Raw genomic sequence first — 24,495 nt, 5'->3', positions numbered from 1 at the left:
GACTGAGAGAGACAGAGCACGAACGGGGTAGGGGCAGAGAGAGAGGGAGACACAGAATCGGAAAGAGGCTCCAGGCTCTGAGCCATCAGCCCAGAGCCCGACGCGGGGCTTGAACTCATGGACCGCGAGATCATGACCTGAGCTGAAGTCGGATGCTCAACTGACTGAGCCACCCAGGCGTCCCTCACATCTTTTAGTCACATCTTTGCCCTATGAAATAATATTCATGGGTTCAAGGGATTAGGACTTGGGTATCTTTTGGGGAGCCATCACTCAGACCACTACACCTTAGTTCTCTAACCCCTATCCAAATAAATTTTGCATAATTCAGAAAAGAAAACTTTTTTTTTTGTTTTTACTTTAGAGAAAGAGGGGCAGAGAGAGAGAGAAAATTTTTTTTTTTTTTTTTTTTTTTTTTTGAGAGAGAGACAGAATGAGAATGAGACTCTAAGTAAGCTCCATGCTAATTGTGGAGCCCGACCTGGGGCTTGATCCCCTGACTCAGATCATGACTTGAGGCTGAAATTAGGATGCTCATCCGATTGAGCCACCCAGGCACCCTAAGAAAAAGTTATTTTAAAAACGAGAGGCAAATGGGGACCAAAAAAGGCTCAGGAAACTTAGATTCTATTCCCATATCTGTCATTAAGTAGTGATAGAACCTTGGGTGAGCCATTTGCTCTCTTTGGTTCTTAGTTTCTCCATCTTACATGAAAGGAATTGGATAGGTGATTGCTGATAGCCTTCTAGACCAAAGTCTTTCATTAAATGACTCCTGAATTGTCTTGGAGTTTGTTTTTGAAGCCACTAGTTTTAAATGTACATGAAGAACTCTTTCTAATATTTTGGGCCGATGTAGTCCATTGGTGGTCTTGCCTAGGACTTGAAGGATAGAAGGCTAAGTTGTTGGCTGGTTGTCTGGTTGTCATATCCTTGGGGTATTGACACAGGATAACACATTTGTTAATTGTGTGTGATTTTCTAAAAAGGGCATAATGGACTACTTGGGCCATTTTTCACTCTCATCCTAATGAGGCTATGGACTGTGTAGTCTGCATTTCCTTTCTGGTAAGTGTAGTTTGTCAAAATTAAACAGTGACAGATTTTTTTACCTGCAAGTAGGTCGTGGGGCTATAGTTTCAAAATTCTTCACATGCAGTCTTATTCTTCAGACTTAACTGAGTGCCTGTTCCATCATGCTTCATTGCTAGAAAGGACACTAGAAAGTATGGGCTTGAGATGGTGTTGTTGAAAGGACTATTCAAAGATCAAGCTTTATAATACACTCTCATTTCTTACATGGAGAAGAGGAGAAGGAACCAAATTGAATTCAAGTATTCTTCTGATTGTAATCTCCATTTCTTAGAATAAAGCAAATTCATATCTGAGTCAGCAGGCATAATTATGTCGGAATAAAATGCCCTGTTAAAGAGGTCAACCAACAGGCTGGGATATCTATCTTAAGTTTGGTTTCTGAGGCAGATCCTCCATGTGCCTTCTTTCTTATCCCTAAATCAGTAAGACTTACTTACCTCACAGGGAGTTGTGGAGGGTAATAATACTGCTAATTTGTTCTGTATTTCCCAACAATAAATTATATCTAAGGATCTGATAAAACATAGGCAAACCTCATTTATATGAGTAGTTGGAGACAGGCATAGATATAACTTACAGATAGTTCAGAAAATTCATTAAAGTTATTTTAACTTCCTCTATCATCAGACATCTTACCTTCTGTTTGCTGTATACTTTCCAAACTGTTCTTTTGTTCTTTTTCCATAACAGACATGAGGTAGGTAGGGCAAATAGCTAACACCAGATTAGATGATAAAGGGATCAATTCATCAAGAGGACACAACAACCCTGAGTTTTACACAACTAATAATAAAGCCTCAAAGTACCTGAAAGAAAAAACAATGGAACTGAAATATATACATGTGTATTAATACACTTCTAAGCAACCCATGGATCAAAGAAGACCTCACAAAGAATATTAGAGAATATCTTGAACTGAATAAAAATGATAACATGACCTTAAAATTTGTGGGATGTAACTAAGATAGTTCGCTTAGAGAGAAATTTATAGTATTAAATGCTTCGGTTAAGAAAGCAGAAAGGTCGGGGCGCCTGGGTGGCGCAGTCGGTTGGGCGTCCAACTTCAGCCAGGTCACGATCTCGCGGTCCGTGAGTTCGAGCCCCGCATCGGGCTCTGGGCTGATGGCTCAGAGCCTGGAGCCTGTTTCCAATTCTGTGTCTCCCTCTCTCTCTGCCCCTCCCCCGTTCATGCTCTGTCTCTCTCTGTCCCAAAAATAAATAAACGTTGAAAAAAAAAAATTAAAAAAAAAAAAAAAAGAAAGCAGAAAGGTCTAGAGTCAGTGACCTACATTTCTGTCTTAAGAACCTAGGAAAAGAAGAGCAAATTAAACCCAAAGTAGGCAGAAAAAAGGAAATAGTAAAGATAAAAGCATGAAGTATAAAATAAAAATAGTAGAGAAAATCAATGAAGGTGAAAGTTGATATTTTGAGAAGATCAGTAAAATTAATAAACCAAGCAGGTCTGATCCGGGAAACAAACAAATGACTAAGAGAAGGGATGTCACTGCTGATTGTAGAGACACTTTTTTTTTTAATTTTTTTTTTCAACGTTTATTTATTTTTGGGACAGAGAGAGACAGAGCATGAACGGGGGAGGGGCAGAGAGAGAGGGAGACACAGAATCAGAAACAGGCTCCGAGCCATCAGCCCAGAGCCTGACGCGGGGCTCGAACTCACGGACTGCGAGATCGTGACCTGGCTGAAGTCGGACGCTTAACCGACTGCACCACCCAGGCGCCCCTGTAGAGACACTTTAAAAACAATAAGGGAATGTTATGAACTACGTCCATACGTTCAGTGTCTTAGATGAATTGAATCACCTCCTTGAAAGACAAACTACCAAAGTTCACTTCAGAAGAAATACAGAACCTCACTAGCCCTGTAGTTAAAGAAATGAAATTTGGGGGGTGCCTGGGGGCTCAATCTTCTGACTCTTGATTTTGGCTCAGGTCATGATCTCACAGTTTGTGGGTTTAAGCCCTGAGTTGGGCTCTGCACTGATAGTGCAGAGCTTGCTTGGGATTCTCTCTCTGCCCCTTCCCCATTCACCTTTTTCATCTCTCTCTCTCTCTCTCTCTCTCTCTCTCAAAGTAAACATTAAAAGGAAAAAAAAAAAGAAATGAAATTTGTAGTTGAAAACCTTCCCCCAGTGAAAACTCCAGGGCCAGATGGCCTCACTGGTAAGTTTTACCAAACCTTTAAGGAAGAGATAATACTAATTCTATACCAATACTTTCAGAAAATAAGAGAGGAGGGAGCACTTAGCTAGCATTCATTATTTTTAATTTCATTTATCAGGCACTTCTGTTTCATATATATAATGTTTATTTTTGAGCGAGAGAGAGAGTGAGCGTGAGCCAGTGCACAAGCAGGATGGGGCAGAGAGAGGGGGACAGAGGATCCAGGGCAGGCTGTGAGAGGACAGCAGCAAGCCTGATGTGGGGCTCAAACTCTGGAACTGCAGGATTATGACCTGAACCTATGTCAGACACTCAACTGACTGAGCCACCCAGGTGCCCCATATTTCCTTTATATTTTTAAAAGTGTTTTCTAGCTCATTTGTCTTACCTTCACAGCAGATCTGTGAGATAAGTATGGCAAATAACTTAACACCCTAAGGTTAACTGAACTGTCTAGCTTGATCTTTCTTTTTTTTTTTTTTTTATTTTTTTTTTAAATTTTTTTTTTTTCAACGTTTTATTTATTTTGGGGACAGAGAGAGACAGAGCATGAACGCGGGAGGGGCAGAGAGAGAGGGAGACACAGAATCTGAAACAGGCTCCAGGCTCTGAGCCATCAGCCCAGAGCCCGACGCGGGGCTCGAACTCACGGACCGCGAGATCGTGACCTGGCTGAAGTCGGACGCTTAACCGACTGCGCCACCCAGGCGCCCCTAGCTTGATCTTTCAATGATCTGGCTGGAAGAGGACCACATCTTCTAATTCCTAGTCCTGATTTTGCCACTGTTAACAAGTTGCCCTTTTAGTAGCTTTTTTGTTAACAGCCTTTGGGGACAGGACTAACCAGTGCTGACTTAATCAAGGAGAAACTGTTAAAATCCTTAGCTCTTAAATTGAAGACTGGGTTAGAGACAGTGCCCATGCAATGCTTGACACTTACTAGGCCCTCAATAAATATCCCAGAGCAAGGATCAGAATTGCTATATTAATCATCCCTTTGGCATAGGATTTAAATTAGGATTGTAGTTGGAAACTGGACAAAAAGAGAGTCAGAAACATCTTACTTGGTTTAAGTAACACATCAGAGCATTCAGTGGAAGAGCTGGGTAGTCTGAGATTGGCTATCCCTTTTAGCCGTTAATCTGGTGGTGGCCTTTCTTTGCATTTAACTATCAATATATCTGAAGTGTAGAGCACACTTTTATGATATTGTGGCATAGTAACTCACACTTAAATGTCAATAGAGACACTTGCAAAGACCTACAAGGTTCAATAATTTCTGGTGTGGGTTTGTTTCTCCTGTCATCACCCATTATGTATTTTTTTACAGCTTTTAAATTGCCACAGAGAGAAATTGGTCAGGAACATAATGGATGGCCAAGGAGCTGCCAAGGATACTGTTGTATGGGATGGGAAAAAGTTCAATACTGCCTTGATTTTATTTATCTAAATTGTAGGCTATGACTTCAATATAATTCATGTTGCTAATACACCAAGGTAATAGTAAAGTACAAAATTATGCCATAAGTTGAAGGAGTGCTCTCTTTTACTCCATGAAGTTTAACAGTCTAACTCCAATTCTATAAAACTCTTTTTTTGTCAGCATTGTATTAATCAAATTTTAGCGTATTGACTTAAATTATAATAGCATTTCAATAGTTAAATTAGAGATTTTAGTTTATGGTTATGCAAATTAATTTTTATGTCACTTGAATGTCTTCTCTAAACTAAGGCTGTGAGATAGTGTAAATTGGCATAGAAGAGGCTTTTCCTTAAAATAGAGGATTTGTGGGAGAAACCGGAAGGGGTCTTTGTAGACCCTTAAGCTGCTAATATCTAAAATCTGTACAAGCTGGGGGCACCTGGGTGGCTCAGTTGGTTAAGCATTTGGACTCTTGATTTTGGCTCAGGTCATGATCTCACGGTTCGTGGGATCTAGCCCCACATTGGGCTCTGTGCTGACAATGTGGAGCCTGCTTGGGATTCTCTCTCTCCCTCTCTCCTCCTCCCCCCACTCTCTCTCTCTCTCAAAATAAATTAATAAACTTAAGAAAAAAATAAAATCTGTACAAGCTGGACGATGTTGGATTAGCACTGCATCTTAATTTTATGGCTGTTTGAAAAATATGACCTAAATTTTACTTGCGGGTAGATCTTTTAGTTCTGTTTTAACCCTTTCATGTTTTGTGAACATGCTCTGCCAAAGTGGTATGTAAAAATCTAAGATTCATAGTATCTACTCAAACATTGCTGGAATCCATTTTTCTTAAGATTTACTTATGATGAAATTGCCAGGTTCTTCATGAAAGGTGACTGAATCTACTAGTTCATGCTTCATCACATTTAATTAAGGGAGGAGTGGGTGTGAGATTAACTGTGGGACCCAAGGAATTTAACAAAAATCCCCTACCCCTGGACAAGCAGAGCAAGACTAACTCCATCTTGTGCTACACCCACTATCTCATGTATAACCCCCACATGACCTACTTATTGCTTAAGACACTCCCCCACCCTAGTCAAGCCGCTGAGTACACCCTTACTGGAAACCAGCTCACTTAGGAATGCGGAACCCCTAACCGCCAGAGAATGTAAACCCCACCTTTTGCTCGCCAAACTTGCACACCAATTCTGACCAGAGTGATAGGCTAGTTCAAACAGTTACTATAGGGTAAATCGTAATTCAATTGGCCACCTGCGTGTGGACTGACATAAATGTGCAACTTTCTGTGTATGTTACAATCTCATTGGCCACTGGCCCCCTTAAAACTGCCACTCCTCTTAACCTAGGGGTCCAAGTCCCTGCTCTGCTGTGCCGGGTATACTTGGGCCCAAGCTCGAGCTTGCAAATAAACCCTCGTGCGTTTGCAGCGGTACGGCTCCTTGGTGGTCTCTCGGATTCGAAATCGGGGGCATTACATTTGGGGGCTCATTCGGGATTCGAGAGACCCCCAGGACCCCACCCGGAGGGTCCCAAGTCTGGTGAGTGCACTCAACTTCTACCTTTCGCGCACATATTTTCTGAGAGCTCTATAGTGTATCTCTACCTGTAGGAATTCCAAACTGTCTTTGGGTCGGCATTGGCTTAAGCGGACGCGCTGGCGAGCCGTCGACTGGGGGTCTTGGGAGACGTCCCTTGCCCCCCAGGAGGACAAAGTCCTCATCTGTGAGGAGGGCCGGCTGCCATTACGGACAGCCAGCCTTTCGTTTTACTTTCTGTTTTGTCTCCGCGGCCGCACTGGAACGTTTGTCTGTGTTATTGTGTCCTTGTTAATCGTCATAACTGTTTGTGTCTTGGTGTGGGTTGAAATGGGGCGGACCCAAACCACCCCGTCTCTTATGCTCTCCCACTTCTCGGACGTTAAGGAAAGGGCTCATAATTTGAGCACAAACATAAGAAAAGGGAAATTTCAGACTTACTGCATGTCAGAATGGCCAACCTTTGACGTGGGATGGCCCCAAGAAGGAACTTTCCACCTACCTATTATTTTGCAGGTCAAGGCTGTAATCTTCAAGGACAAACCAGATGGCCACCCTGACCAGGTGCTCTACATCCTGGTCTGGCAGGACATGATTGAAAACCCCTCTTCTTGGCTAAAACCATTCTTACCCCCCAAAGCAGGACCTACCAAGATTCTAGCCCTGTGGAAAGCCGAGAAGGAGACTGACACAAAGGCCACAACACCCCTTTATCTGGTCTTGCAGGATTCCTCTCTGGAGGACCTGATTCATCCACTGCCCTACCAGGCTCTCCCTCTCCCTTCTGCCCCTCCATTGGAAGCACCAGGGGCTGCAGGAGGGGCACCACCCCTCCCTGATGAAGGAATTCCTGTGCGTGGGCCAGCAGCAGGGACACATGGATGGACCCACCGGGCAGCCCCACCCTCAAATATGGGGCTGGCCGACTCCACCGCCCTTCCCCTCCGCGCCATGGGGCCTCCTGACGAGTCTGGAAAACAACCAATGTTATATTGGCCGTTCTCCACCAGTGATTTATATAATTGGAGAACTCAAAATGCAAAGTTCTCCGATAACCCTAAAGATTTAATTGGGCTTTTAGATACTGTTCTCTCTACCCACCAGCCTACTTGGGATGACTGTCAGCAGCTCTTGCAGGTTCTCTTCACCACCGAAGAGAGAACGAATACAGGTGGAAGCTCGGAAGTCTGTCCTGGGAGAGGACAAACAGCCGACTCAAAACCCAGACCTCATAATCGCTGCCTTCCCCTTATCCCGCCCTACCTGGGACTACAATTTGGCTGAAGGTAAGGAGAGACTCCGGGTCTACCGCCAGACTCTAATGGCAGATCTCAAGGCTGCCGCGTGCAAGCCTACTAATCTGACTAAGGTATATGATGTAAGACAAGGTAAGGATGAGAGTCCAGCAGCCTTCTTAGAAAGAATCACAGAGGCTTTTAGGCAGTACACCCCTATGAACCCAGAAGCCCCAGAAACAAAAGCCGCAATTATCATGGCTTTTGTTAATCAGGCCACTCCAGACATCAAAAGAAAATTACAAAGAGTGGAGAGGCTAGGAGAAAAGAGACTGCAGGACTTAATAATAGTAGCAGAGAGAGTTTACAATAATAGAGAAAGCCCGGAGGAGCAACAGACTAAACTATGCGACCGGCAGACCCGAAATCTGGCTAAGATTCTGCTGGCTACAACCATGGATGACCCACAGGAAAAACGGAGGCACCTCAAGAAGCTGACTTCAGGGACAGGTAAGGAAGATGGTCCTGGTCCCTGACAGGAGCACCCTAAACTAAACAAAAAACCAATGTGCTTATTGCATGGAAGAGGGCCACTGGGTGAAAGACTGCCCTAACAAAAGATCTAAGGCCCCTGCCAAGATATTAGAGATGGAGGACCTGGACGACTAGGGAAGTCGGGGTTCGGTACCCCTCCCCGAGCCCAGGGTAACTCTCAGAGTGGAGGGGCAACCAGTTGAATTTCCAGCGGACACTGGGGCACAACATTCGGTCTTATTACAACCCCAGGGAAAATTGGCGAGCAAGACCTCATGGGTGCAAGGGGCCACGGGGACCAAACAGTACTCATGGACTACCCGAAGAACTGTGGACCTCGGCATGGGTCGGGTATCCCACTCCTTCATGGTCATCCTTGAATGTCCCTACCCGTTATTAGGTTGGGACTTGCTCACCAAGATGGGGGCACAAATTTGGTTCCACCACAAAGGGGCAAAAATCCTAGACAAAGAAGGGAAACTGATTCAGGTGCTTGTCCTGAGTTTGGAAGATGAATATCGTCTCCACCAGACCCCCCCAGCCCCAATGACTGACATTGACCGTTGGCTACAGGAATTTCCTCAGGCATGGGCAGAAACAGGTAATCCGGCTGGCCTGACACTGACCGGCTATATAGATAGAACTAAAACTGGGGGGCAGACCCTGTCAGGGTCCATCAATACCCCATGCCTCTCGCAGTGCGAACAGGAATCACGCCCCACATACGGCGGCTACTAGACTCAGGCATATTAAGGCTCTGCCAATCGGCATGGAACACTCCCTTGCTGCCGGTGCGAAAACCACACTCTAACGATTACAGGCCACCCAGGACTTAAGGGAAGTCAACCGGCGAGTAATGGATGTGCACCCCACGGTCCCAAACCCATACACCCTCCTCTCCACCTTGCCTCCAGACAAAAATTGGTATACAGTATTAGATTTCAAAGATGCCCTTTTTAGCCTGCCTTTAGCACCCAAGAGCCAAGACCTTTTTGCCTTTGAATGGACGGACCCCAAGAAAGGCATCAATGGCCAACTCACCTGGACTCGCCTACCACAAGGATTCAAAAACTCACCAACCATCTTCGATGAGGCCTTACACGAAGACTTGGGTGAGTTCCGTTCTGAGCACCCTCATTTGACCTTATTGCAATATGTACATGATATCCTGCTGGCGGCGGAGGACCAGGACACTTGCCTGCGAGGCACCAAGGACTTACTCCAGACTGTAGCGGCTCTAGGATACCGGGCCTCAGCCAAAAAGGCCCAAATCTGCAAAGCAGAGGTGAGCTACCTGGGGTACAAATTAAAGGATGGACAAAGATGGTTGACGGATGCGCGGAAGGAAACCGTCCTGAGGATCCCACAGCCGCAAACCGTCCGTCAGGTACGAATTCCTGGGGTCAGCAGGGTTCTGTCGATTATGGATTCCGGGTTTTGCCGAGATGGCCATACCCCTCTATGAGGCCACCAGGCACCAACAAAATTTTGAATGGATAGAGGCCATGAACAAGGCCTTTAATGACCTTAAACAGGCCTTGCTGTCTGCCTCGGCTCTCGGGTTGCCTGACCTAACCAAGCCCTTCTACCTGTATGTAGACGAGAAAGACGGGGTGGCAAAAGGGGTCCTTGTCCAGTACATAGGTCCCTGGAAAAGACCCATAGCTTATCTCTCTAAAAAGCTGGACACGGTGGCCGCTGGATGGCCCCCATGCTTAAAAATTATTGCCACGGTGGCCACTATGGTCAAGGACGCAGACAGGCTAGCCACGGGGTAAGAGCTATATGTTACCAGCCCACATGCTATTGAAGGGGTACTCAAACAGCCCCAGACCGCTGGATCAGCAATGCTCGTCTGACCCTACTGCTGAACCTATCAGAGCCTACTGCTGAACCCCACCAGAATTTTATTCAAGCCACCTACAACCCTGAATCCGGCAACGCTACTCCCCAACCCAGACTGGGACACCCCTCTGCATAATTGTCAAGAGATTTTGGCACAGGCACACGGAATCAGGGCTGATCTCCGGGACCAGCCACTGCCGAACGCGGACGCCACCTGGTATATGGACAGCAGCAATTTTGTCCGAGAAGGAATCAGATACGCGGGGGTAGCCGTAACCACAGAAACGGAGATCATCTGGGCAGAGCCATTGGCAGCCGGAACATCGGCTCAACGGGCAGAACTGATCGCCCTGACCAAGGCACTAACCATGAGAGAAGGTAAACGAATAAACATTTACACCGACAGCAGGTATGCCTTTGCCACCGCTCATATCCACGGAGCCCTTTCCAGAGAGAGAGGGCTTCTGACAGCAGAGGGAAAGACTATTAAGAACAAAACAGAGATTCTTGAACTCCTAAGGGCCCTCTGGCTGCCCAAGGCACTAGCTATCATCTATTGTCCAGGACACCAAAAAGCAGACACACCAGTAGCCAGGGGAAACCAGCTAGCCGACTCAAAAGCAAAGGAGGCGGCCCTTTCGGTGACCCAGGTTTTAACCACGCTACCCGATCTGGGAGCATCAACCCTGCTGGACACCCCCAACTATACTGGCACTGACTTACAATGGATTAAACACTTGCCTATGACCCAATGCTTGCGTGGCTGGTGGAGGGCCGCAGACTCCAGCATCATCCTGCCAGAGGAACTAGGACAACGAGTCCTATCCAAAATGCATCGGAGTACTCATGTGGGAACAAGAAAGATGGAAGACCTCATACGATATGCTAAGATCATTATTAAGGACTCTCGAGCAAAGATCGAGCAGATTGTGGCAAGCTGTCATGCATGCCAGCTAACCAACGCCACCACCCATGGGTCTAACGCCGGAACCCGACTCAGGGAAGACCGCCCAGGAGCATACTGGGAAATAGATTTCACCGAGGTAAGGCCTGGAAAATATGGGTACAAGTACTTGCTAGTTTTCATAGATACTACGAAGATGTAGATACTACGTGGACAGAGGCATTCCCCACTAAGCACAAAACAGTGCAAATCGTGACCAAAAAGCTGCTGGAGGACATTCTGCCAAGGTATGGATTTCCTGCCAGGATCGGATCTGACAATGGACCGGGGTTTATTTCTAAGGTAACACAGGGAGTAGCACAAATACTGGGGGCAGATTGGAAATTACATTGTGCTTACAGACCCCAGAGCTCAGGTCAGGTAGAGAGAATGAATAGGACATTAAAAGAGACCTTAACTAAATTAGTCTTGGAGACTGGTGGGGACTGGGTCACTCTCCTCTCCTTTGCCCTATATAGGATGAGAAACTCACCATATAAGATGGGACTGACTCCCTGCGAAATCATGTTTGGTACATCCCCACCTATCATTCCTGCCTTGAAACCCAAAGTGCTTGCTGAGTTCAATGACCAACAGCTTCTTTTCTCCCTCCAAATGTTACAAAGAGCCCATGAGCAGGTATGGCCTAAGCTGAAGGCCCTCTACGAGACCGGATCGCCTCCTGACCCCCATCGGTATCGACCAGGCGATTGGGTGTACGTGCAGAGGCACCAACAGCAGGCACTCCAACCTCGCTGGAAAGGACCCTACGTTATGATCATGACCACGCCCACTGCTCTCAAGGTCCACGGAATAACTCCCTGGGTCCACTACACCCACGTCAGGCCAGCTGATCCACACGCCGTCCTCAAAGACTTTGTTCCGGAATGGAAGAGTCAGCCTGACAAGGGCAATCCCTTAAAGCTAAGGCTGCGTCCCTCCCACTTGCCTCGCTAATATTACTTGCGCTGTATCCCCTCGCAGCTAAATCCAACCCCCACCAACCACTTAATCTAACCTGGCACATCATCACCCCAAGCTCTAATCAGGTAGTAACCCAGCTGTCAGAACTACACCCCAGGGGAACCTGGTGGCCTAATCTGACAATCGACCTATGTGACCTGTTTGGGAAAAACCCCAACTTCCATAACGGATGACTAGGGATACCAGGGTGTGGCACCAAAGTAGGCAAAACAGCCCTCCAAAATACCTGTTTTTACGTATGTCCAGCCCCCTCCCAATCCAGTAATAGTATCTCATAAGGTGGCTGGGCGGACTACTTCTGCCAGGCATGGGGTTGCGAACACACTGGGACATCAATTGGCTATCACAAAACCCGTCCGGCCTCATAAAAGTCCAACTGAATACTACGCACCCCTCATGCTCAGAACGCCCCTACTGTAATCCAGTCACCATTTCCTTCATGGAGACCGGGAAACAAGCAACAAATTGGGGAGCAGGACTTCTGTGGGGACTCCGGCTTTACCAAAGTGGGTATGATAACGGAGTCCTATTCATGATCAGACAACTAGAGAACCCAAAAGGTCAAACCCTTGGAATAGGTCCCAACACTGTGCTAGTGCCGCCCGTGCTAACATCTCCTCAACCTCAGAGGCTTGCCCACAACACTTCCGATGGGGGCACCCCAGTGCCAACTCTCCTCTCCCCTCTCCTCCCCCTCGACCCTTTTCAACACCTTCTTTGGGCCCTGATGTCCAAAGCTTACAAATTCCTTAACGCAACTAAGCCTAATCTTACCCGATCCTGCTGGCTGTGCTATGATATCTGCCCCCCCTTCTATGAGGGTATCGCAATAATGGGGCAATATAACACGACCACGGACCCTAATGCTTGCAGGTGTCACTGAGAGCCTGGTAGTGAAGGCCTCACCTTGCAGTCCGTGTCAGGCCAAGGACTCTGTATAGGCACTCCTCCACGCACCCACCAGGCTCTGTGCAACGCCTATAAATAATACAGGGTATTATCTACCACCCCAAGACAGTTGGTGGGCTTGTTCCGAGGGTCTAACTCCCTGCGCTCCTGGTCAAGTTATAAACAGAACTGAGGGCTTCTGTGTGCTGGTTCAGCTACTCCCCAGAATCATCTACCATTCAGATGAACAGGTGCTTCAATGGAAAGATGCGGATACCCACCAACAAAGTAAACGGGAACCCATCTCAGCCATCACCATTGCCTCCCTATTAGGAATTGGATTGGCAGGCGCAGGAACAGGAATTGCCTCACACTAGCCACCCAGGCCTCCCATTACAGTAGCCTCAGGGCTGCCATTGATATAGACCTAGAGCGCATAGAGACCTCCATTTCTCACCTCCAAGAGTCCCTAACATCCTTGTCTGAAGTGGTTCTCCAAAACAGAAGGGGATCAGACCTAGTCTTTCTACAACAAGGGGGAGTCTCCGCTGCCCTGAACGAAGAGTGCTGTTTCTACACTGACTACTCAGGGATAGTACGAGAATCAATGGCTAAAGTAAGGGAAGGATTAGCCAAGCAAAAACGAGAACGAGAGCAGCAACAGGGATGGTTTGAATCACGGTTCAGTCATTCTCCCTGGCTGACTACCTTATTGTCCTCCCTAGCCGACCCCCTAATCATCCTTCTCCTTCTGACCTTCGGGCCCTGCCTCATCAATAGACTAGTGGCTTTTGTCAGGGACTGAGTCAACACAGTTCAACTCACGGTACTCAGGCAACAATACCAACCACTGACTCTCGACAGAAACCCAGAACCCATGATTGGGTCCTGCATAGGATCCTCTGGAAAAGGGGGGAATGTGGGACCCAAGGAATTTAACAAAAATCCCCTACTCCTGGACAAACAGAGCAAGACTAACTCCATCTTGTGCTACACCCACTATCTCATGTATAACCCCCACATGACCTACTTATTGCTTAAGACACTCCCCCACCCTAGTCAAGCCACTGAGCACAGTCTTACTGGAAACTGGCTCACTTAGGAATGCGGAACCCCTAACCACCAGAGAATGTAAACCCCACCTTTTGCTCGCCAAACTTGCGTGTCAATTCTGACCAGAGTAATAGGCTAGTTCAAACAGTTACCATAGGGTAAATTGTAATTCAGTTGGCCACCTGCATGTGGACTGACATAAATGTGCAACTTTCTGTGTGTGTTACAATCTCATTGGCCACTGGCCCCCATAAAACTGCTACGCCTCTTAACCTAGGGGTCCAAGTCCCTGCTCTGCTGTGCCGGGTATACTTGGGCCCAAGCTCGAGCTTGCAAATAAACCCTCATGCGTTTGCATTGGTATCGGCTCTTTGGTGGTCTCTCGAATTCAAAATCGGGGGCATTACATTAACACCCACCTGAGACTGTGGTCCCTTAAGAGGAGTTCAGTACATTGCAAGGACAGAATTGTTGGAAAGCATTATCTGGAAGACATTTGCCCATAGCGGTGCCAAATTCTACTTTCTCATAAATCTTGGAACAATTGGATGTCTAACCTCTTGCCCAGTGATGGGTTTGGGTGTAGCCTAACTAAATTTAAAGAGGACTGACACTTGAGAGAAGAAATTCAGTAGATTAAAATTTTTTTTAAGTGTTTATTTTTGAGAGAGAGAGAGAGAGTGTGTGTGTGTGTGTGTGTGAGCAGGGGAGGGTCAGAGAGAGAGGGAGACACAGAATCCGAAGCAGGTTCCAGGCTCTGAACTGTCAGCACAGAGCCTGACGTGGGGCTCAAACTCACAAACTGTGAGATCATGACCTGAGCCGAAGTCGGACGCTTAACCGACTGAGCTACCCAGTCACCCCAGAAACTCAGTAGATTTTAATAAAGGAAATAAAATCCCATATAAAATTATTTTGTGAGATTGTGATCTCGTAATGAGATCTCAAGAATTTGTGTGTTACTGCTAAGCATGTCAGTGAACCAGACTGATTAACTTCAAGCGGTTCTGAGAATCACTATGGTACACATTCATTTATATTTTTTAATGGTGTGGTTCATTGCTTGGAGGAGAGTACAGCCAAATAAAATTTATAAGGCACCCTTTATCTATTTATAATGTATATGTTTTAATCTAAAAGTACAAAAGGCCCTTTAGTCCCTTGCTCACTGGAGCAAGAGTCTTGGATAATCAACAAACAGGATACTTTGCCCCAGAATAATTCTGTGACTGGTTGAGGCAGTGCCTAGGCCTGATTTTTAAAGGATCACAAACTGGAGCTGCACTAGCCAAAGGGAGAGCATTTCCTCTCTCCACGCTCCTCTCTATTAATAAAGTTTGTGTTGTCTATATGTGGCTTGTTAATGATAGGGGTGTTAACGACCACAGTTAATCTTCCTCCTCAACTCTTTCCTAATCCAGTCTCTTAAATAGACATTTAAAAAGCTTTTAACTCCTCTTGAATTGGGTGCTCATGGGCTTTTGGTGGAGGTGGAGTGATAGTTATCAGCCCATTTAACAAAACCTGAGACAGCCAGGACAGCTGTAATGTGCATCTCTATGCCGTGTTTTTGTTAAAATGCCACATGGCTAATACTTTGGAAATCATAAATCTAGTAGAAGAAAACATCTTTATAGAGGGTATTTTAGTTTTATGCTGTATGTGTTACAAACTCAAAATCATTGGTACTTCTAGATACATAAAGAACAAAGAACATAGTAGACCAGATTAAAACGGTTCTGTAAATTGGGTTTCTTTTCATCTGTTTTATTTATCACAATAAGGCGATACAGATGACTCCTGGAAGACAGTGCTGTAGCTGGCAATTTAATCTTCACCTAAGCTACTAACTTTCCCCAAGTACTTTTGGGGGAGAAATGGGAATTTCTCAAGCCTGGGCTAACTGAATTCACCCATTGGCAGCATATTTAATTAATATATGTGATAGGGAGCGCATATGCCCTCACCCTTTTCTCCTCTTTATGTAGGCTTTCTTTCTGGAGGATTTTTGCCTTGCTAGTGGGCTTATAGATTTTATTTTGAAACTCTAAAATGGAGGTGCCTGGCTGGCTCACTTGGTAAAGCCTGCAACTCTTGATCTCCGGGTTGTAAGTTCAAGCCCCATGTTTGGTATAGAGATCATTTAAATATAAAATCTTTAAAAAAAAAAAGAAGAAGAAGAAGAAGAAGAAGAAGAAGAAGAAGAAGAAGAAGAAGAAGAAGAAGAAGAAAGAAAAAGAAACTCTAAAATGAAGAGAGAGCTCACCGATTATGTGTTTTGACATTTGGTCTGACTACCGCCTCCAAATAGTTCAGTGGGTGGTTCAGTGAGGCACTTTACCAGTTGGTTTTCGTTACTTTAAAAAAAATACAAAGCAAGCTCAGAGAAAGATTTAGAATTATGTTGTATATATACTTTTGCTCGTAAGTAGTGATGAAAATAAAATGTGCTACACCAAGATCTAAGAAAAGCCACCAAGACAGCTGGCATTGCAAAGTAGTGACTGGAGGGACTGGAGCAGAGCCTGAACTGGACAGACAGATCCCAGAGACCCTATGTGGGTGATTCTGTGGTTCTAGGATTGATAAGTGCAAATAGCTGACCATTACCTCTGTTGTTCTGGATTGTCCCAGTTTTCTGTAATGGTCTCTCTGTACCTTCTGCAGACTAGCAGTTCTTAATACATTTTTTTAACCCTTGTAATGATATAATGAGTGGGATTTTTTTGTCCCTCTTCTCTTTCTGTTTTACCTCTTCACTCCCCCCCCCGCCCCCCCCCCCCCCGAAGATTTATCTATTAAAGAAGTCTCCTGTCATCGACTTGGAATGTGGGTTCTGACTGTGCCTGGCCACAAAGCTCTTTGATGTTTTTCCAAGGCTGACTTCTTACCAGATCCCTGGTTTAGGTATTTTTTTTTGCCTAGCGCTCAGGCCTGTAAGGTGAATTTGCCTTGTGTTGTTGATATGAAGGGTTGGTGGAGCCTACTCTTTTCTCACATCCTGATGGGCAGTTAAATTGCTGGAATCTATCTGTAGCTGTTGATGCCTTTAGCAGAGTTACTGTGTGTAAGAAAGGGCTGAGAGCTGTTACGCTTGAAAGACTCTAGAAACTTGAGAAGCTGCTCACCCCTTCCTATGGAGATTTCTATAAGGATAAGGTTGCGCTCAGGCTCATCCTCTCTTCCTTTGTCATGGTATCGGGATTCTACCTTAATCACTCCATCATCCTGCCAGCCATGTCTCATTTCTCATACTTGAACGCTCCCTCCTCTCAAGCTCAGCGTGAACCACCAGTCTTGATGCTTTATCTGGTCCGGGCTCTAGCCCTTAAATTGTCCGTCTGGCTTTGTGTTTCATTTGACCCTAATATACTGGGTCGCACTGTCTAAAGGAGAATTATGTTCCCTCCAACGTCTGAGTGCATTTCTCATTTCTTACTGCTGCTCCTGAGCAGATCTGTAACTTCAAGGTTAAGATAAGACACATTCCATCAGAACTATGTCGTCATCCTTGCCAGCTTCTGATCTGTGACTGTCCAGGAGATTTACAAGACACTTGCATGCCATTCTTTACAGAATATTATGGTTGGACTCTGACTCCTGGCATCACGCCCAATTTGATTTGTCAGCTGTTACAAAACCCATTTCCCAAAGAGAAAAGGACCTTAGCCATGTGCCCTTTAGGCAGTTCTTAAAGAGGGGGAAGGAGGAAATTGATCTGACATTATTTCCGGGTGTTTCAGGGAGGGGATACACACCAGAATATTTTTGTCCTTTTCCTTGTTGATTTCACTTTTTTTCCTAAAAGATTTCACTAAAATATTAATGTTGCTGTCATTCTTTCCTGTTGTTTATCTCTTCACAGAATTACTGTTAGTCTTTTCATACTACCACTCCAATGCTTTTCTGAGCTTTAAGAAGTAAAAATAAGTATTTTACCCTTAAGAGAGAATGTACCTGGGGCGCCTGGGTGGCTCAGTGGTTAAGCGACCCTTGATTTGGCTCAGGTCATGCATGATCTCACAGTTCATGGGTTTGAGCCCAGAGTTGGGCACTGCACTGACAGCTGCGGAGCCTGCTTGGGATTCTGTCTCCCTCTCTCTACACCTCCCTTGCTCACTGTCTCTCTTTCTCTCTCTCTCTCTTTCTCAGAATAAACATAAAAAAAAAAGAAGAATGTACCTGTGTATTCTCTGAAGCTTTATTAGTTTACTGGTGCCTAGTTAACAAAGACACTCTTCTTGATGTCTACTAACATGTTGAGTTGCAGGAGTTACTACATGTGATAGGGTTTAAAAGTTTAGGAATTTGGAAGGTCACATATTTCCTGCTGCTGTTGTATTTGGCCCTATATTTTTACAAAAGCTTCTCTTTGGGGGACTTACCATCTCTTTGGTTTCTATATAAACTCACTGTTTCCCTAGGAGGTAGGCAGTGGGGATTTATTTGGCCCATTTTAGTGACTGGGGTTAGATCTCAGTTATTTACTCTGTATCACACATGGCAAGTTAATCACAGAGTCAGAACCCTGATCTAATTCCTTTGGCATTGTTTTCATATCCCTTAACTACAAAAAGTTTTAAAAAGTTAGGAAGAGTCCAAAAAGGCAGTTTTTACTCAGATTTCCTGACGGGTCCATTCAAAGTTGAGGAAATCTGTAGTTAAAAACTGTCTACTTTACTCTCATACCCTGTAATCTCTTCTGTTTGATAACCAAAATAATCACAATTCTCTGCTTTTTCCTCACTTGGGTTCTTTGCTTTGGACTGTCCCTTTTTCTTACTCTCCTATGGCAGCGATCTCTGGCTCTAAAGACCTATATTGTAAAGCAGAGCAGGGCTTTGGAGCTCTCCTAAGTGTTCTTTAGGGCCAGGAGAAAGGACACTTTATGGGACTGCAAGTCACCAAGTATTTCTTTTCTTTATCTCAGCCTTCCTTTTCTCAAGTGTTAGGTATTATTGGTATATAGGGTTTTAAATTATTATATATTAATGCTTTGGGTGGGTCGTAATTATTCAAAAATTTGTTTCATAATGTTATAAGAACAACTAATGAAAATGGTTTTAACGATGGTGAGGATGGACTTTTAAACTACTCCCTTTTTAAAAACTACTGAAGGATTAAATCTTTTTCTACCTATAATGTCAGTTGATAGGTTCTTTGGTAATGCTTCAAGTGTCTGGATTCTGTTTCTGGATCTAGTATTCTCCCAAAGAAGGAAAGTTGTATAGTGTCTTGAAATACTTCCTTTCTCCCCCTTTCCTGCTATCCGCCCCCCCCCCCCTCGCCCTGCATCCCCCAAGCAATTTTAATTAACTGTTCAGTGACAGATGGTAGAAAAGGCCTTGTTTAAAGTGCTTCTGGGCTGGGTTGGGGTGGGTGGTTTGAACTGATTCCCCGTTGTACAAGGACCTAGCCTTTCCCCTCCCCCTTCCATTTGAGGTATAATCCTGTTAGATGATCTTAAAATGCTATTGATTAATTCCCAGTGCTCTTAGAGGAATAAGTACAAGTTTTGGGTTTAAAACCCAAGAACCGATTCCCTTGAGCTCTGAATGCCTTAGCTTTGAGGCCAAGGGAGTACCTTCCAACTTCTCCACCCAGTCTTCACAGAAAAGGAAAGTTAAGCCTTTTAACTTTTCCGTTTGCTCCCCCCCCCCCTTAGTCTAGTACTGCTGCCAGTTGCCATGGCAACGGGCTGGGACAGCTGCGCAGTGGCTCCCAGGCAGCTGGGTGGGGGCGGGGGAGCTGCCAGCCCGCCAAGCCCCAGACCTGGGAGGGGAGGCCCCTCCTGTTAGCCCAGAGGGAAAGAAAGAACTGGGGCGATCCGGTAGGTAAAGGAGGGAACCCCCATTCATCTTCTACCTTAGGGGCTCCTCTTCTGCATGAAGGTATAAAGGGAGATTTTCCTCTTTCCTCCCTCAAACTGAAGAACACATATGTAAATCCTTGTTTTTCCTCGTGAGGCATGGGAGGCCATAGCCACAATGCTTAACTGCATGCATCTAACCCGGGGCTGGTTTTAACCCCAGCGCTCTGACCTAAACTGCTCAGCTCCCGGAAATTCCAAGGTGAGTGGGGGTGGGGGTGGGGTACTCTCCCTGGAATATGACATTTCCTGTCTCTGGTGAGGTCGGAGGCTGTTTTTATTTTAAATAAGATTTTTTTTTTTCTTAAAGCTTAGGACTTTCTTCTAAATTCATGGAAAAATTATTTTGAAACTCCTGTCTACATTTCTCCCCCTGCCACCCCCTCTTCCAAATAAAGGACTTTAATAAAAACTTAGTTTTATTACAGGGCAGTAATGGGTACAATTTTTTGGGTGGGCAGCCCTATTGCTAATAGGTTCTGGAGACATGGTTTCCAATTAGATGTTCTTGGAATAATTCCTTAAATGTTGCTAACTTGAGGCAAATTGATAAATGCAACTTTTTATGCTACTTGACTTGAACAAAATTCTGGGATTAGTAGTGGCCTTCCTTGTTCCTGGGAGTCCTCTTCTAGTCAGGATGGACATATTTTTAGAAAGTGGTGAAGAAAAATCTTTTAAGATTGCAGGAAAAGAAAAATGGAGTTCAGCTAAGAAAACAATTCCTGCTACTCTATAATCCAGGCTGTAGGCATCATTTAACATGGTTAAAGAAGAATTCTTAAAAATGATTATGGAAACAACAACATGGGAACTTAAAAAACTAGATTCTGTGTTGAGTACCCCCTAGTTGTGCATTTTTCTGAGCTTAACTCAATTTCCATTTGTGTTGCCTTGCTTCAGCTTTCCTTGGGCCTATGAATGGTTCCTCTGTGTTTCGAGGCTTCGTGTTGATGTGAGTCTGGGGCCAGAGTTCTTTTTCCTCCTCTTCTTCCTTTGGCCCATGGTCAACTCCAGTTAAGAGAGGTACCTCCTTAACTATTTGGATTAGTTGAGCCTTGAGAATTACTGAACAATCCAGTAACTAATTTCTATTTTATGGAATAAAATTTTCTTTTTCTCCCTACCTTTCTCCCATCCCCAAATGAAGAAGGAGGCTTGCTGTGTCTGAGATGCCAGCCTTGCTTTTGTAAGCTGATGGATAGTATGTAGGGACAAGCTCAATTTGTTTAAGGGAGAGATGTACCAGGTCACCGAAGACAGTGGTGAAAGATGCCTGACCAAGCCTTTTTTGTGTGCTGCTAAGAGGCTAGTCAGGATCCTTAGAGCAGAGGAAGGCTTACAATTTGTGGCTTTTCTTTTTTCATTTTTATAAAGAAACTTACTCACCTTGTAGGGAAAGGTTTTAATTCTATCCCTCTTTTAAGCTGATGGTTTTCCGCATTTCTTTGAGATCCTGGGTTGTAAACAGTTACAGGAGTAACATACCATACCACTTGTCTTTTGGAATCTGAAAATAGAGGAGTTAGACAGTTGTGTCTAATAATGATTTTGGTCTTGTAAGCTGAAGAGAAAGTTGTGGTTGGGAAAGTGGGGATTCACCCAGTTTTTACTTATATTCTTAGGAATCATCTGTAGAATGCTTCAAGACCCAAGAGAGGGGTACAGTACTCCCTGCATTCCATCAAGAAGAGACAAAGGTTTTTTTTTGTTTTTGTTTTTTTAAATTTTTTAGTGTATTTATTTATTTAGAGAGAAAGTGAGTGAGCGGGGGAGGGGCAGAGAGAGGGAGAGGGAGACAGAAACCCAAACTGATGTGGGGCTCAGTTTCCCAAACTGTGAGATTATGACCTGAGCCAAATCAAGAGTCGGATGCTTAACTGACTGAGCCACCTAGGTGCCCCAAGCAGTGACAGAGTTATAACTCCTTGTGTGGATTCTGACCATTTTGTCCTTCCTATTTGCAGGAACCCGGTGGCCTTAGTCCTTCAGGTGGAACAGCTTGCGACATGGGCAAGAAAACCAAGCGGACAGCTGACAGTTCTTCTTCAGAGGATGAGGAGGAGTATGTCGTGGAGAAGGTGCTAGACAGGCGTGTAGTTAAGGGGCAAGTGGAATATCTACTGAAGTGGAAAGGCTTTTCTGAGTAAGTGCCTTCTTTTAGGCCTTCGGACTCTATCGGGTGGATACCTTTGGTTTCTTTCCCCATGAGACACCACCATCTTTGTCTTTTCCTCTCTCCACCTGCACTCCTCCTAAGAGAAGACACAGCAGTAAACGAAACAGAAGTCTCTCCCTTGGAGCTGGGGTTCTAGTGGTAATGCTTTTGAGAGACAGTATGGTGAATAGGTGCGTAGATGTGGAGCTAGATCGCCTGGGTCCAGATTCTTGCTCCCCAACTTAGGAGCTGGGTGACCTTGGTTTTAGTTCCTTATTCTTTTTCCTCTTCAATAGAATAGGAAATCGTACTTGTCATAGAGATGTTGGGTAGATGTAGAGCCTGACAGGTAAGTTCAGTGTAACTATAAACTGTTACTGGGGTGCCAGGCTGGATCAGTTGGTACAGCACGTGACTCTTGATCTGAGGATTGTGAATTTGAACCTCATGTTGGGTGTAGAGATTATTTTTTTTTTTTTTAATTTTTTTTTTTTTCAACGTTTATTTATTTTTGGGACAGAGAGAGACAGAGCATGAACGGGGGAGGGGCAGAGAGAGAGGCAGACACAGAATCGGAAACAGGCTCCAGGCTCCGAGCCATCAGCCCAGAGCCTGATGCGGGGCTCGAACTCACGGAGCGCGAGATCGTGACCTGGCTGAAGTCGGACGCTTAACCGACTGCGCCACCCAGGCGCCCCGGGTGTAGAGATTATTTAAAAATAAAATCTTTCTTTTTTCTTTTTAAAGTATAAGCAGGGGTGCCTTGGTGGCTCAAGTCAGTTAAGCATCCAACTGTTGATTTTGGCTCAGGTCATGATCTCACAGTTTGTGGGTTCAAGCCTGGAGTTGGACTCTGCACTGATAGTGTGGGGCCTGCTTGGGACACACTCACACTCACTTTCTCCGCCCCCCCTCCCCCCCGCACTCATGCCCTCTTTCAAAAATAAACATTAAAAAATAAATAACTAAAAATTGTTACTATTCTTTTGAATATAACTAATCTAAAATATATATGTTTAAGCAGAAGTTGTCCACCCCATAGCCTGGTTTTTCAAAATGATCCTTGAATCTCAGAAGTGACCTAGGATGAAGGATTTATTTTAATGGGAAACTTAAGTCTGAGGCCACATTTCCCCCCACGTGGGCCAATATTTATTTTTGTTTTAATTTCATTTTAAAAAAAAAAATTTTTTTAATGTTTATTTATTTTTGACAGAGAGAGACAGAGCATGAGCGGGGGAGGGGCAGAGAAGAGGGAGGCACAGAATCTGAAGCAGGCTCCAGGTTCTGAGCTGTCAGCACAGAGCCCGATGTAGGGCTCAAACTCACAGACCACGAAATCATGACCTGAGCCGAAGTCGGACGCTCAACCAACTGAGCCACTCGGGCGCCCTTTTTTGTTTTAATTTAAAATGTACAGCTGAAGCAAAAGAAATGGAGTGAACACTCAGATACACATTGCCCTAGTTTCTGCAATTAATAATATACTTTATCAGTCTTGGTTTTTGGGGGTTTGTTTTGTTTTGTGTTTTTTTTTTTTTTAAGACCTGAACCTATCACCCCCCATCCCCGCCCTTTTTTTTTTTTTTAATGTTTATTTATTTTTGAGAGAGACAAAGACAGAATGCGAGTGGGTTAGGGGCAGAGAGAGGGAGACACAGAATCCGAAGCAGGCTTCAGGCTCTGAGCTGTCAGCACAGAGCCTGACGCGGGGCTGGAACTCACGAGCTGTGAGATCATGACCTGAGCCCATGATCTCAGCCGAAGTCAGATGCTCAACCGACTGAGCCACCCAGGCTCCCCTTTAATCCATGAGCTTTAAGAATGATACCGAAGTGGGGCACCTGGGTGGCTCAGTTAAGCATCTGACTCTTGATTTTGGCTCAGGTCATGATCTCATGGTCATGAGATTGAGCTCTGTGTCAGGCTTCACTCTGAGTGTGGAGCCTGCTTGGAATTTTCTCTCTCCCTCTCTCTCTGCCCTTCCCCTGCTCACACTTTCTTTCTCTCTCTCTCTCTCTCTCTCTCTCTCAAAATAAATAAACATTACAAACAAAACAAGTGATACTGAGGTATTGATTGGAATGTCTGTTAGGAAGTATCTGGCTTTATGCTGAAGTGCTAAAGGAGATTATTCTTCTTTGCAAGAAATAGAACTAGACATATATTGAAGCACAGAAGAGGTAGCTTGAAAGGTGAAGTATGTGAGGCTGTGTAATCGTTAGACATTTTGCCTCAATTTCTGATTAATTCCCTTCCCAGGATGCCTGATAACAAAGAATGGATTTTTCAGAACCCCAGTGAACTGATAGAAAGTGATGTAGGCTTCTTGGAGTGGCTGTCCAATAGAAATCTAATGCAAGCCACATGTGTAATTTTAAATTTTTTGGTGGCCACATTAAAGAAGAGTGAAATTCACTAAATTCTACTCCTAAAACCAATACTATATTACATGTTAACTAACTTGAATTTAAATGAAATCTTGGAAGAAAGAAAAAGTGAAATTAATTTTAATAATTTATCTAACACAGTGTATCAAAATGCTATTTCAACATTAATCAGTCTAAAGATTAAAATATCATACATTGTTTTTTATGCTAAGTCTTAAAAACCTGATGTATATTTTATAGCACATCTCAGTTCAGACTAGTCACATTTCAAGCGTTCAGAAGCCGCTTATGGCTAATTGTTATCATACCAAACATCTTAACATTAAAGTGTAGGGCTTCAAGATA

The 24,495-nt window shown here is 44.6% G+C and overlaps 1 protein-coding gene across 2 annotated transcripts in view; it reads left to right on the top strand.

The window, feature by feature from the left end:
- Positions 1 to 24,495, top strand: part of CBX5 (chromobox 5) — a 45,309-nt gene that overhangs the window by 4,686 nt on the left and 16,128 nt on the right. The window contains exons 2-3 of one of the 2 annotated variants that reach the window (XM_047065348.1): positions 21,228 to 21,302; positions 21,570 to 21,748. In XM_047065348.1, coding sequence (XP_046921304.1) covers positions 21,612 to 21,748 — 137 coding nt within the window. In that variant the 5' untranslated portion in view covers positions 21,228 to 21,302; positions 21,570 to 21,611. The remainder of the gene's footprint in view (positions 1 to 21,227; positions 21,303 to 21,569; positions 21,749 to 24,495) is intronic. The other variant, XM_047065347.1, reaches the window with a different exon arrangement.

Source organism: Lynx rufus, unplaced genomic scaffold (assembly GCF_022079265.1).
Source record: "Lynx rufus isolate CCGP_SWC_20201006 ecotype Redwood Valley unplaced genomic scaffold, mLynRuf1.p SCAF_7, whole genome shotgun sequence".
Taxonomy (NCBI): Eukaryota; Metazoa; Chordata; class Mammalia; order Carnivora; family Felidae; genus Lynx; species Lynx rufus.
Note: the sequence above shows the minus strand (reverse complement) of the source record. Positions and strands in the feature narration are given on the sequence as shown.